This window comes from Chelonia mydas, chromosome 1 (genome assembly GCF_015237465.2).
Source record: "Chelonia mydas isolate rCheMyd1 chromosome 1, rCheMyd1.pri.v2, whole genome shotgun sequence".
Taxonomy (NCBI): domain Eukaryota; kingdom Metazoa; phylum Chordata; order Testudines; family Cheloniidae; genus Chelonia; species Chelonia mydas.
Window position 1 is genome coordinate 281,065,187 of NC_057849.1, and position 15,673 is coordinate 281,080,859.

The following is a 15,673-nucleotide window of genomic DNA, read 5'->3' on the forward strand; positions in this document are numbered from 1 at the left end:
ACTTCAGCGCCAACAGAAACAGGGTGGGAGGGCGGGACAAAAGAACCAAGTGGGGTGTGGAAACCTGTCAGAAATGCATGGTGATGAGTACTATTGAGGCGTTTATTACTCCCAACAATGCAGTCAATGAAATTTTGAGAAATGGCTGTAATAAGGCTCCCTAACTCGTTCTGTTTGTGGCTTTGTATTGCTGCACAAATAATGTGTGCCAGACAGTTGTTCAACTCTAGGAATGTTACTCCTAAGAGTGTTCTTTGACAATATGTTGTTACTCTCTATTGCAAATTGGGCACAATCAGTGACAGTGTGCTCAGGTCCATTACTTGCAATTTAGCACCTGTTTCACTGTTCATAAAATATAGTTTAAGAGTTACCCTCTGGCAGAGGACCATGGACCTGATCCAATAATCACTTAATCCAGTAATCCTCATTCAAGCAGGTAGTTTCATTGAAGTCAGTTCTATTGACTGAGGTTTCACAGTATCAAACCCAGTGTTTAATTTGTGCCAGGGCTGAGCCCCAGCACCTCTAAGCTTGGCAGTTCATAGCCCCTGGCACCTCTGGGCTTGCCACATCAGTTACGAAAGTAAAAAAAAAATTGCTTGAGCCCTGGGAGCTCTTTCATTACAAATTAAGCACTGATCAGACCCCACTTGTGTTTCAATATCTGGCCATTGTGGACCCAATCTTACATCCACTGAAGTCAAGAGAAAGAGTCCAATGGAACTAAGTTCAGAATGCTGAGTCAGCCTTCCTTTAAAATGGACTTGATTTGAAAACTTTTCTTAATGTTCAGGCCCTACAGTACAAGCTTTACTCTGGTGAGTAGTCCTTATACACAGCAGTTTCCACCTCCTCATTAGTTACAATAAAGTACTCACGTCAGCAAGGAATAGTTGTACAAGTCACAGTTTCCTTCATTGTAGGTCAATATTTCTTTCAAGAGTGGCAGAAATTAACTTATTAACAACTGTAGCAATGTATTTAATATATTATGGCTTTATGTATTATAACAGAACCACATTGACACTGGCATAACACAGACTTGCACCGACAAACTGCAATTTTGCCAACATGTTACAATCCTAATAAAAGATCCATGAACTTTCACTGACATAGCTTCCTTGCACTCTGACATTATAATGCTCTTTTATTTCCATACATTTGCAGTGGCAATATTCCAAGGTCTTTGTTAGAAAAAGTCCCCTGAAAGTGAATTTTCAACATTTAAAAAAATAAATTGAAAATAAAAGTACTATACAGATCTTTGCAGGTATTTTAAAATTCAAAATATGTTACCTGTTTCAAATGAGTTTTAAAGAATAGACATTAAAGAAGTCTAAGCCCTTTCAAAGATTTTGGTCAATGTTTGTCACCTTAGATGACTAAAACAAATAGCCCATATTCTCCCTAGCGGTGCGGGCACACCAGCAGATATGGTATGTAAAGCCCCAGGAAGATCACAGATTCATAGCTTCGCAGGCCAGAAGGGACCATTGTGCTCATCTAGTCTGACCTCCTGTATAACACAGGCCATAGAACCTCCCCAAAATAATTCCTATAGTACATCTTTTAGAAGAACACACAGTCTTGATTTAAAAATTCATTGATGGGGACTCCACCACAACCCTTGGCAAATTGTTCCAGTGGTTGATTAGAACATTTACACTGTATTTCCAATCTGAATTTGTCTAGTGTCAACTTCCAGCCATCATTTTAGTTTAAGATCTTCCAGTGATATGCAACTGGCATAGTGGTTCTTATGACAACCTCCTCCTGGTTGACAATGTAAAGAGCTTGGCTGAAGCTTCCCTGCATCCTAGTGATTCTCAATTGCTTACTGGCCTTTAGGGCTATTGTCAGTAGATGGAAGTTAAATCAGCCCTGAGGCTGCTCTAACTTAATGCTGGGAGAATGGCCTGGTGTCCAACCGGCTCAAGAGAACACTCCCTATACTCACTCTTGCTCATAACTTGCACTGTGAGATGTGTGGCCATGACCAATAATATGGGCCAATACTGAGATATGCTGAGATTTCACCACTAGGGCAGGTTAAAAACCAATTCTGAAAAATGTGTCCCTTTTTTCTCATGGAAAATCTTGAATTTTTCGACGCGCTCTGCTCACCACATTTTGATTTCAATGGGAATAGTTGGTGATCAGCAGGTCTGAAAAATAAAGCCACTTTTATTTAGGTGTTTAAAATATTGGCACCCATGTTTGAAAATGATGCTCTTCCTACCTGCAATAGTCTAGGAAAAATAATTAGAGCTGCTGACACCTTATGGGAAACTTGTTTGTAGGACTCATGTATATAATAGATTTAGTATATATATATATATATATATATATATATATATATATATATATATATATATATATATATATAATTAGTTAGTTATTTCTTTTATTCTTTATTACTAAAGAGTTAATTGGATGAATCGGGATCTTTGTTGTGAAAGAGTTTATTGGCACCAATAGAGGTCACAATCCTGTGTGACATCTAGAACTGTGTAAAATACAACCGCAAAACGACACAAAATCCACCTTCAACTTCCATTATAGGATGAGAATTCACATTGTGGCACTGAAAGGATCACAAGGTTTCAGGTGTACCTAGCCCTAGTTAATGAAATATTATAGTTCTGCATGAAAATCATGCAACTCTAACGCTCATATACGTCCAACAACAACATACGTAAAACGTGGTTTAAGAAGAAAATATTCATATCATTCTAGTCTAGTCATCATTAGCAGCTATATTAATGGTTATGATACCACCAACTATTATGGGCCAAATTCACTACTGATATAAGTTGCGGTAACTCTACTGGCATCAAGGAACTATCAGATTTTCTGCCTGGGGATATTATACAAATACAATAAATTATTGTATTATCATGGAGTTGCACCTATTTGTGTCTACTGTTGATTTTGCCCTACATTATCCAGTAAGGGATAAATACTGGCTATAGAAGAGGAATAAAGAAAGTGATTCTGAGTTCATACAAATGTTAAGGGTAGAGGTGGGCCTAAATGAAACCTGCAACATCAAAACACTCCTGGTGCTGTCTGGGAGTTCAGCATCCAAACTGCATTATATTTCCAGATTTTGCCGTTTATTCCTTCTCGCTACAATGGACCAAACAAAAAACCTGCGTTTGAATGAAACAAACAAAAAAATGTGCATTGATGTTTAGAATGTTCAAAATCTGGATCACAATCCAAATTTTGGAGCTCAGGCCCATCTCTAGTTCTGGATAGGGGAACAAAGGAGAAAAATTAATGAGATAAACAGTTGTTTTTTTTCCTAAGAAGAATGTTTATAAGGCTTTCCATGAGGTATCAGCTGCTCTTTAATACATCACTGTCCGGAACTTATAAAGAAAAGAATCTGAAGACATACCTAAATGCAGGGTTTCTGAGTACTGTAGAAAACAGCTATAGTTTTATTTGATTTAAGCCATTTAAATTTAAGCCTGATTCAATGCACAACAGCAAAATACAAACTATTAAAAAAATAAACATTAGGGATTTATAATGGAAAGGGCCAACTCGACCTTAACTCTAGCAGTAATATGACATCACTATAATACAATAATTATATGCAATACAACAATCGGTATGCACAGTAGAAATAGCTAGGGCTTGATATTTGTGGTAGACCAGTCTCTCAATACCACTAAAATATTAAATACAGCAACTAAAGTATTAGACTTGCACCCAGCATTAGCATAACTTACTAGAAAAGACTAAAAACCATCAGAATTCTATTTCTAAAAGAAGCAATAATGAAAACTGCTCTGCACTCTGGAATTCACATGACTAAAGGCAAATCACTACTTTGTAATGTGTCAGTCTGCTCTTTATATTAGCCTATTATTATTGGAAAGGTCAGAAACGTCTACATATGTCCCAAATGTCCCAAGTTCAAACTGTAGTGACAACCAAGTGAACAATGAGACAGCAGAATGCAATCTGAGATATTCAGGCCATTGTGCACAACGGGAAAAGGACACCTTTTTACTGAAATTTCCAAGCCCATTTATGTTTAAGCATTTAGCTTCCTGTAGTCTCTTTGACCAGCAAAGGTTTGAAGGGACTTGCCAAGGGCTCTGGTAAGCATATTCTGGCTTTGGTTTGATATGACAGATCTACATGGTATTTTGTCACCAAAATTTAAAAGTGCAGCTACATACTGGTGTTGAGGCAGAGTCTGGCCAACCGCACAACAACAACTCTTTGCACTGTTCAGTGCCTTCCATCAGAGGATACTGAAGTGCTAGACTAACATTAAGTAAGCCTCACAACATCCCTGTGAGGTAGGTAAAAGATACATAAGGAGTACTTCACTCTTCAGACATGAAAATGTCTCTGGGAGGAAAGCAGAAGCTTGTTTACACTGCAACACAAAATGTATAGGGCTTATCAGGAGCAGAAGACTCCCTCTTCTTTTGTAAGGTCACACTAGACACAGAAGGAGAAGGTAGAAATCTGTAGCTCCTGGGCTGGTGCTGTTCTGCTGCACTAACTCATTTTTGTACAGTTAGTAGTAGAGCAGGATGTGGCTCTACTCAGGGGATGTGGCTATCAGTTCTTGAGGAACAGAGTTCCATAGGAACAAGAGGCTATATTAGAGAGTCTCTTCTCCCCTTACACCTCTGTAAGGACTCCAGTCTGCCAGTTCACTATGCTGATATTGGCTGGTTCCTTGTGCAGTGCCCACTTGTGACCCATCTGTGAAAAACTTGTTGAGGATGAGTTACTACTACTATGATGCATTTTGTGAGGTGAACTGTTGGGTAAAATGTTCCTGACTTTGGGTGGCCACATTCCCCCAGCTGTACAGAGCTGACCTCTCATGTTGCAAAAGGGCCAGAAATAGTTAAATGGCGGGGGGCAGAAATGCTAGTGCCTATCTATCCCCATCTCTGAACTACCACAACCCGCTTCCTGTGATCTTTCTGTGGTTCTGCTCTTCTCCAGACTGCACAGCATGGGAGAATTTTTGGGCCTAAGATGAGAACATCAGTTTTCATTCCCAATAGATGCCACCAATGGTGTAGAATGTCATTAACCACTAGCAAATTCAGTATTTTGTAGGATTGGGAGGAAAAAAAACCCATATTCATGTTTAGAATTCTGGAATACTTTATGTGAATCACAGGAAAAGGGAAACAGAAGTAGAAGAGTTTTCTTAACAGTAGCCACTACAAATATATATCTGTATTTAACGTTAAAAAAAGAGCTGGCAAAAATGATAGGAGTATATTTGAGTGAAAATATCACTCAAATGCTGACACAAACATAGAGTACCTAGGTTATTTGTCTTTTATATTAGATCATCACAGAGGCTGGCCTTTCATGTGCAAGATAGCTTTACTGGTTAATTTTGTGTTCATGGATCCAGGTTATTTTCCTCTTTTGCCCATATCCATTGGAGTTTGATGAGTATTTATGATAGTTGTGCATTAGCAGCTGTGTAATTACTACACAGGTTGAGTAACATATCCTGAATACCACTGCCTCATAAAATCATTCAGAAAAGGTGGTTTATGGATTCTGTCCAAGCAGCTATGCGAAGTTCTCATCATAAACATTGTATATGTTCACGATTAGAGCTTTAAAATGTTTTTTTTCCACTGATTAGCAGTGAATATAGTTAGCTTATGAAATTACAGTGTATTAGGTGAGTGGTATCTCTCAATGTATGTACACGTTATTTAAATATGGAAATGGGGAGACTACATATATAACAACTGGCAACTCAAAAATGAGTTGGCATCTCTATAATCATGAAGAGACAATCTGAGTGCTGAAATGATTGGCATCTATCATGTAAGGTTGACTTTACATCTTATGCCGCCCCTGTGTTTGGAACCCTACACACTTCCCTCTCTTTTTTTCCATTCCTTCTGTTCATTGCAACACTGATTGTCATAGATAGTCTTTGTGCTTTTGCATAATGCCCATCTTTGATGTAACAGGAATTCACATACAAAACTTGGTCATTATAAGTAAGCATGCTGGAATACAGGCAGGGACCATACAACCATGCACAAAATACTTTTTGAAGTTTTTTCAAACTCACGGTAACATTTACATGCACCACTTAATATCATGTTTGGTCATGTACACTGAGCACTGGATTTCACAAGCATTCATGACCGTCTCTTCTTGCAAGAGTTCCTTTACAGTTTTAATAAGAGCCCAGTGAAAGAAAACTCCCTGCAATTCTGATCTTGTCTTCACCATTTCAATGTCAAACACTCTCAGATTTTCACATATTGCACCTCCTCTTGCAAAACTTCCCATTAAATGGTTAGTTAGAAACAGAGATTAGTGTGTCAGGGATTTTCTTAGCCACTGGAATAGTTCTTCTTTATAAAGCATTTGCCACCGTACATTGGCTTCCACTGTTTCCACAGCTCGAGAGAAAGAGGAGGCAGCTCCTTCTTTGTAGCTTTTTATAAAATTCTTCAGCTGGAAATACAATTTAAAATCAACAATTTAAAATTTAACTGAAGTGAGGAAGTCTTTTCAATGCATGTAAACAAGTCAGATATTTAGGACAAAACTCTACATTCACTGCTGAAGTAAATGTAATATCATGTAGAGAGATTTACTGCAAAATGCAATAAGACAGCAGACTGTATCAATTAGGTGTGATGTGCTTGCTTCAAATTGCACTGTAAGACATTGACATGTCAATGCCGGATCACATTAATATCATCTCCTCGTTCTCTCTTGTAGCCCAGCTGCTACACTTTGCAGACAGCTGGGCTGCTCTGAAGTCTTACTCCTACTTAAGAAACTAAATTGGGAGTGTTGGAAATGCTCCCAGTTCAGCTTTATAAGCAAAAGTCAAACTGAAACAGCTCTGCTGCCTCTAAAGAGGGTTGGTTTAATTAAACATTATAATAGATGTTTAACTTAGCCTTGCAGAACTACTTATGTTACTGCTGTACAGATTGATTGTTTAGAGGAGAGTGGATCAATTTAGGAAGTTACTGACCATAGCTACAGTGTGAAGAACCCATCAAGAGCAGTATGTTGCTAATTATTCTCAGATTTTGGACTACTGAAAAAGATTTTCTGTTACAGGGAAACTTTGGTTTTGGTCAGCAAACCGAATGGGTATTAGCTCTGACTTGTATGACAATCAGATTTGGGTTACAGCAGATGTGGCATCAGAATTTGAGCTGCTTTGCTAATGGCACTGATTTTCTTTGGATTAATATTAGATTTAGTCAAAGACATGGTAGGGTGACCTGCACTGCATGTTGGTGGGAACCTCATATGTCACATTGTTGATTTTTAGAAGAGGGTGTTAATAGTTGGCAAAAGTTTCTCTCCTGGTGAGGCTAAATTTCATGCATTTATTGAAACTTGACCTTAGACTATAGCATTTTATGCATTTGTTTAAAGCTAAAGGGTCTGATCCTGCAACTGAGACGTTCACCAACCTCAGTTCCCACTAGCATTAACAGAGCTTATGGAGGGGGCTGAACAACTCACAGGAGGTGCTCAGCATCTTTTAGGAGCAGACCCTGTGTTTGTACTCTTTTTTACTGATATACTTTCATGGCCAGCTTGTCTCAGGGGAATGGAGCAGCCTACCAATGTTATGGAGGTGAGAATCCAGAGTGCAGTATGCCCTTACACGCTGTCTCAGTATTGACAACAGGCTCCCAAATGGATGGATATCACTCCCAAATGGATGGCCTTTGGGAAGCCAGCTGGGGCTATTCCTTGAGTTCTGAGTTTGTCAAAACTGGAGTGCACAGAAGAGGAGAGCATAGCCATGAAGGCTGTAACCAGCCCTTGGTTAGCCGTGATTACATTGTGTACAAATCATTTAATCCATTTGAGATGATACATGGCAGCTGCTAAGCTCACCACAAAACTACCACACAACCTCAGACAGGCAGGTGAAGGATACATTCAATTGAAAGATCTGGCTAATTTAGGCAGACTGTATATAATTACTGAAGTAGAATCTGGCCAGAATGCCATGGTTAACAGCTATCCCCATACTTAAAGTACTGATGGTGAAGGAACAGGAGACAGAACATTGACATTGTCCGCTACTATTATCATAAAACATGGAGCTTTTAACTTTCTCTACAGCATCTACCTAAAAGGGATACAAGAGGCCAGTGTTTAACATCTTGACTGATGGATGGCACCTCCAGCAGCATAGCCCACCTAATACTGTGGTAGTGTTCTAGTCCCTGTGCAGAATTTGAGCCATGATCATCTGTCCCAAAGTCAGAGAGCTGAGAAATAGTTTACATATAAGCTTATAGTCCTATAATATTTCTTAACAGCTAAAAATCCCAGTTTAAAGTCACACACCTGGTTCCACAGCCACAAACTGTAGGGAGAGCAATAGAACAGGAACGCATAGTGGTGGCTTCAGCATTAAGACCAGAATAAGTTTAATACTGTCATACAGCAGAGAAGGAGTTGCCTGCTTTATCTCCCTCCACTCACAGACCCCACCCAGGATCCTTGGCAATCTGGTTTAACAGACTACAGAACATTACCCTCTTGCTGTCCAGTAGCAGGATGGGCCTGTGTCACTTGCTAGGCACCAAGAGTTGCTAGATGACTGGATCCTCCTTCTAGTCCTGCAGTGCCTGGTCATACTGAGTGAGAGAACCCCAAAGTAATTCAGAACCTCCCTAAGCCACTGTCAGTTCCCATTCAGCAGAAAGATTTTTCAGTCCCTATGATCTTTGCATCTGCTTTCATCTTGGTGCTACTGCAAGACTTAAAGGGTTAAGACCCCAAGACTTAAAAGGTTAAAAAAATAAGACAAAAACAAGTTCAAGCACTGAGATGCATGAAATATTTACCTCATTTAGTTCTTCTTCAGTATTAAGGAATTCTGTGACTCCACTGATAAGTTTGGAATTCATAAATAATGCTTCTCCGTATCTTCAAGGACAGAAAAAAACCACACATATCAAATTAGCATAAGTATAACATCAACTGAATGAAAATATTTGATGACACAGATTTCCATTCAAGGACTATAGCCAGTTCAAAATTCAGTAACAACAACTGGTCCATACAGACTGCAAAGCCGACAGGCAGAAGAATACCCAAGTCTAGGGAAAGGGCATGTGGCATCTTTGCACCTGAAGCCTTAAAACGTACTTTTTTTTAGTTTTGTGTTCTCTTTTCCATTCAATCTTACCCATCTCATTTGCATAACGAGTAGCCGTTACATAAATGAGCTGAATCTGGTTGTCAACATCCAGTACTTAAAGGCTTGCTTAAAGATGAAAGTTAATCTGGTATAAGGTAGTGTGTGAATTTAAAGCAGACTAATTATTCCTGATTAGCTCTCTGTGGATGCTCTTATTCCAGAATAAAAATGTCCCTTGACGGAGTTAATCAGCAATAGTTATTCCACTTTATATTCTCACTTTAACTTAATCTAAATTAACTTCCCTGTTGTGACAAAGTTCCTCCTCTGCCTTGGTGGGTCCTGCGCCTATTGGTGGGTCCTGCGCCTTAGAGGTTCATGGCAGCCCTCAGTTTGGCCACTTTCGTGGCTCATATCTGCCGTTCACTCAGTTAGCCTCATCACTGGCCAGCATGGGGAAAAGGGAGAAAAACAATCCCCACAGTCTCTGCTGATCCACCTAATGGATCGGGGAACAGGCCAGAGACCTTCCCCTCTGGTGGAATCGACAGTCCAGGTCAACTCCTCCAGTATCAAGTAGGGAGTTGGGGGGATGGAAGGAACCCGGGCCCACCCTCTACTCCGGGTTCCAGCCCAGGGCCCTGTGGATTGCAGCTGTCTACAGTGGCTCCTGTAACACCTGCGTGACAGCTACGACTCCCTGGGCTACTTCCCCATGGCCTCCTCCCACACCTTCTTTATTCTCACCACAGGACCTTCCTTCTGTTGTCTGATAATGCTTGTACTTCTCAGTCTTCCAGCAGTATGCCTTCTCACTCTCACCTTCTTGCGCCTCTTGCTCCCAGCTCCTCGCACACACACCATAAACTGAAGTGAGCTCCTTTTTAAACCCAGGTGCCCTGATTAGCCTGCCTGTCTTAATTGATACTGGCAGCTTCTTGATTGGCTGCAGGTGTTCTAATCAGCCTGTCTGCCTTAATTGTTTCCAGAAAGTTCCTGACTGTTCTGGAACCTTCCCTGTTATCTTACCCAGGGAAAAGAGACCTACTTAACCTGGGGCTAATATGTCTGCCTTCTATCCCTCTCCTGTAGCCATCTGCCCTGATCCTGTCACACTGTATAACCCTGCAAAAGAAGTAACTAGTGTGACAAGATGGCCGATGTTAGTCTGGTGGGTCCTGAGCTTTTCTTGGTGGGGAGCTAAGATGCCACCCCTTGCCCCTGTTCTTGGGGCATCAATGGCCTAGCTAGTGGCCCAGGAAGGTGGTAAAGGAGGGAAGCAGGGGAGGGGTCTGGGTTTGCTCCTCACTCTGAGCCCCAGCCCCTCTCAACCCCTGCGGGTTCTTACCCTCTTCCACCTTGGGTGGGGTACCTGCAGTCCTTAGATGCTGGGGAAGGGAGTCTCCCTCCCCTACTGGGCAGGGCCCCCCTTACTTCAGTTCTCTGATTTTCCAAGTCTCACAGCATACCTCAAGCTCCAGTCCTCTCTCCTTTCTCCTCTTCCTCTGTCTGCCTGAAGCAGGGGGGTTTATTAGGTTCCTAACAGGGCCTTAATTGACTGCAGGTGCTCCAATTAACCTGCAGCCACCTTCCCTAGTCTACAGGGAACCATGCCTTAATTAGCCTTGTGCTTATATATTTCCCCTCTAGCACTCTCCCACTGCTCCCTGGCCCTCCTGTATCACATATGCCCCCCTCCCCAACACCACAGGGTTGGGCTACTTGGGACAAGAGACAGTGTTGTTGTGACACGCTGTCCACGTTGCAGTGTTGGCTTCCGGCTCTGTGCTGTATCCGGAAGTGGAAAGGTTGTAGGGATAGAAACCATCTAGTCACTCGTGCATTCTTCTTCTTGTTTGTGCACATCCATTGGAGTGGGGCATGGTCTGTCACAAAGGTGAACCTCCGCCCAAGCAAGTAGGATCATGGAGATTCTATGGTACATTTAACTGCTAGGCATTCCTTTTCTACTACAGCGTACCATTGCTCCCTGGGTAGGTGCTTTTGGCTAAGGTAAAGGATTGGGTGCTCCTCAGCCCCCACCTCTGTGAAAGGATGGCCCCAAGACCTACCTCCAAGGCATCTGTTTGCAGGATGAATTCCTTTTTGAAATCTGGGACTATGAGCACCGGGTGGCTGCAAAGGGCCATCCTTCGGTCTGTGAAAGCTTCCTCTACCGCCTCGGTCCACTTAACTATCTCCAGGCCCCAAGCTCTTATCAGGACTGTGAGAGGTGCTGCCCTTTTGGCGAAGTGAGGGATGAACCGGCGATAGTACCCTACTATCCCTAAGAATGCTCTGACTTGCTTCTTGTGGATCGGGCGAGGCCATTCCTGTATTGCCTTCACTTTGTTTAACTGGGGCTTCACCAGGCCCCTTCCGACTAAATACCTGAGGTATCTGGCCTCAGCTAACCCTATTGCTCATTTAGATGGGTTAGCAGTGAGGCCAGCCTGTCTAAGAGCATCCAGTACCGCTTCCACTTTCCCCAGGTGCGTCTCCCACTCAGGGCTATGGATTACCACATCATCTAAAAAAGCGGCAGCATACTTGGCATGGGGTCAAAGTAATCTGTCCATCAATCATTGGAAAGTCACAGGGGCCCCATGGAGCCCAAAAGCGAGGACGGTATATTGGAAAAGGCCATCAGGTGTAGAGAAAGCTGTTTTTTCCTCGGCGTCCTCAGGCAGGGGGATCTGCCAGTAGCCTTTTGTCAAGTCCAAGGTGGTCAAGTATCAGGCCTTGCCTAGCTGATCCACCAGCTCATCAATACATGGTAGGGGTAGGCATTGAATTGGGATACCTTGTTTAACTTCCAGAAGTCATTACAAAACCTCAGGCTGCCATCACGCTTGGGGACCAAGACAATAGGGTTGGACCACTGGCTGTGTGATTCCTCAATTACCCCAAGTTTCAGCATTTTCCTTACTTCAGCCCTAATTACTTCTCTTTTTGCCTCTGGTATGCTATATGGTTTTATCACCCTTGCTCCAGGACAGCTGATGATGTGGTGTTGGATCAGCGTCGTACAGCCTGGTTGTATGAAGAACACATCTTGGTTCCGCTGGATCATTTAGACGACCTCTGTTTGTTGTTCTGGGAATATTTCAGGGATATCTTTACTTTCCTTTGTGGGCTATCTGCCTGGGATGGAGCCGGCAGGACGGCCAGGCATGTCTCCCGTTCGAGCCAGGGTTTCAGTAAGTTGACGTGGTATATCTGCTCTGGCCTTTGGCAGTCTGGCTGCTTCACCTTATAATTCACCTCCCCAATGGCTTCCACGATCTCACAGGGTCCACGCCAACTGGCCAGGAACTTACTTTCTGTTGTTGGTACCAGCACCAGCACCCATTCTCCTGGTTGATATTTCTGTGTTTTTGCCCGACAATTGTAGTAGGTCCATTGGGCCTCTTGTGCTTTCTCCAAATGCTCTCGTACTATGGGGGTCATTTGGGCTATTCGTTTCTCTCATCTGGGCTATGTGTGCAATGACGTTCTTTCCCTGGTTGGGTTGTTCTCCCATTCTTCCTTTGCGATGTCTAATATACCACATGGGTGGCGTCCATACAGTAGCTAGAAGGGGGAGAATCCAATAGATGCTTGGGGAACTTCTCGCACTGCAAACATCAAGTATGGTAGGAAGGTATCCTAGTCTTTTCCGTCTTGGGCCACCACCTTTCGGATCATGCTCTTGAGAGTGCGGTTAAAGCTCTCAACCAGACCATCTGTTTGGGGATGATAGACTGAGATCCGCAAGGCTTGGATGCGGAGCAAGGTACGTAAGTCTTTCATTACTCTCAACATGAAGGGAATCACTTGGTCTGTCAGGATCTCCTTAGGGATGCCTACTCTAGCGAAAACCTGCACCAGTTCTTTTGCGATTGACTTGGATGTGGGATTTCTTCAAGAAATGGCTTCAGGGTACCGTGTAGCATAGTTCAGGATGACGAGTATGCTTCGGTGGCCTTGGGCCATTCTTTCTAGGGGGCCCACTAGATCCATTGCTATCCTTTCAAAAGGGACTTCAATTATAGGCAAGGGTATCAACGGGGCCCTTAACTGAGGTTGGGGGCTATGCAGCTGGCACTCTGAGCAAGAGGTGCAATAGCACTGGACTTCTGCCCGTACCCCTGGCCAGTAGAACCCCTTAGGACTCTATCCAGGGTCTTGTCTGCTCCTAGAAGTCTGCCAAAAATATGACTGTGAGCTAACACTAATACGGCCCTTGTGTGCTTCCGTGGCACCAAGAGCTGTTCTATTACTTCTCCCCGTATTGGCACTACCCGGTACAACAGATCGTTATTGATTATATAGTATGGCCCTGGGCCTTTGGTTTTCCCTTCTATTGGCACGCCATTTACTTCTACTACCTCCTCCCTCACGTTTGCATACAATGGGTCATCGGCTTGGTCCTGCCCAAAACACTCGCGTGCGGGACCGATCTGGCCTGATTCTATTGGATTGGGCTCCCCTCCTTCTCTTGGGGTGTTTCTGCTTGTGCTGGGGGCCGTCTCTGGGTCTCCACTGGTCTGTACTACCTTGTGGATTCCCTGGTGGGGCCTCCTCCCAACCAGGGAAGCTCTTTGGTTGGCCGCCAAAATCCTGGTTCCAAATTGTTTAGCTGCCCTCCTTTCCCGTCTAGATTTCCGGGACTTTCTGGGGGGTGAAAATAACTCTGGGGAAAACCCAGCAAAAACTGTGGTAGGGTCATCCATGGGCGCCTCAGACTCTGCTCGGGGTTTACTTCCCTCCCCTAACTCGATGGGGGGAGTAAGCTCTCGAACCCAGGAAAGTCCCCGCCAATTAAGACAGATAGGGGAGCGTGGGGACCACCCCTGCAGTCATCTTGGTAGTGTTTCCCTGGATCTCAATCTGTATTGGAATTGTGGGGCAGAAATTTACTGTGCCAGGGACACATGTCACTCCAATGCTCTTGGCCTGGCTCAGTGGGCCTTGACCCACTAACTTCCCTGAGACCAATGTGACAGCACTCCCAGAGTCCACCAAAGCTATGGTCTGGATGCCATTCATTTTTACCAGCCTGGTGTACTCATGTGGGGCCATTGCAACCCCCACCAGGCTGATTAGTCCACATTGGTCCTTGAGATCCCCCAGATTACATTGCATGGGCTCCTCCCTATTGGGGCACCGGGCTGCTACATGCCCCAATTCCCCACACTCATAACGGCGATATCTCATCCCAGAGGTTGCCCTGTGTCTTAGGCCCTCTGACTCGCTCCCTCAACTCTCTCCCCTGGACCCCCAGATCCTCTTGGGGCCTCAAGCTGCTCCTTGGGGCCTGTTCTTCCAGCTATGGCTTTCCTGGCATTCTTGATGATCCGGGTCCTTGGGGTCGGGACTGGTTTCCTGAAATGCCGTGTTCCACCTCTGGGGTTTCGAACAGTTCATGGGCTGCCAGTTGTCTCTCGACAAGGGTGACCAGTTCATCATAGGTGGAGCCATCATGCTGGCCTACCCAGGCTCAGAGGCCCGAGGGTAGTCCCTTCATATAGTGGTCCAGCACCAGGACCTCCATCATTTTCTCTGAGCTGAGAGCCTCCGGGTGTAACCAATTCTGGGCTAGGTGAATTAGGTCAAATAGTTGTGATTGTGGTGTCTTGTCTTCGCAGTACTGCCATTCATGGAACCTCTGGGCTTGCAAGGCTGTCGTTACCTCTGCCCTGGCCAGGATCTCTGCCTTCAGCTGGGAGTAATCTGCCGCCTCCTCTGTGGTCATATCACAGTAGGCCTTCTGGGCCTCCCTGCACAAAAATGGGGCAAGGATGCCTGACCACTGGTCTTGGGGCCAGGCCTCCCGCAGGGCTGTCTTCTCGAACGCCAGGAGGTATGCCTCCACATCATCCTCCCGGGTAATTATCTGCAGACAGTAGCTGGCCCGTATGGTCTGCGTCCCATCATACCCACGGCTTCTCTGCATAAGACCTTCACCTGGTTCACTAGTTCCTGCAGCAAGGCGCAGTCTTGGGTGGCCTGGGTCATCAGCAGGCGATTGGTCTCTTGCTGCAGCTGCATGGCCTCCTGTTGGGCAGCTGCCTGGACCCGGGTAGCCTCCTGCTGGGCAGCAGTGGCTTACACCAGTGCTTTGACCACATCCTCCATTTTGAGACAGGGTGGTTGTGACCCCCCTGGACTATGTTCATGGCGCAAAAATCCCACTTCTTACACCATGTGTGACAAGATGGCCGATGTTAGCCTGGTGGGTCCTGCACTTTTCTTGGTGGGGAGCTAAGATGCCACCCCTTGCCCCTGTTCTTGGGGCATCGATGGCCCCACTAGTGGCCCAGGAAGGTGGTAAAGGAGGGAAGTGGGGGAGGGGTCTGGGTTTGCTCCTCACTCCGAGTCCCAGCCCCTCTCAACCCCTGCGGGTTCTTATCCTCTTCCCCCTTGAGTGGGGTACCTGCAGTCCTTAGATGCTGGGGAAGGGAGTCTCTCTCCCCTACTTGGCAGTGTCCCCCTTACTTCAGTTCTCTGATTTTTCCAGTCTCACAGCACACC

General features: G+C 44.4%; 1 protein-coding gene across 2 annotated transcripts in view; it reads right to left on the reverse strand.

Annotated features, from left to right (window-relative positions):
• Positions 1-3,338: 3,338 nt before the first annotated feature.
• TRHDE (thyrotropin releasing hormone degrading enzyme) overlaps positions 3,339-15,673 on the reverse strand; it is a 324,392-nt gene continuing 312,057 nt past the window's right edge. For both annotated transcript variants that reach the window (XM_043547744.1, XM_007054797.4), the window contains 2 exons: positions 8,862-8,943; positions 3,339-6,483 (listed from right to left, as the gene is read on the reverse strand). In XM_043547744.1, coding sequence (XP_043403679.1) covers positions 6,340-6,483; positions 8,862-8,943 — 226 coding nt within the window. In that variant the 3' untranslated portion in view covers positions 3,339-6,339. The remainder of the gene's footprint in view (positions 6,484-8,861; positions 8,944-15,673) is intronic.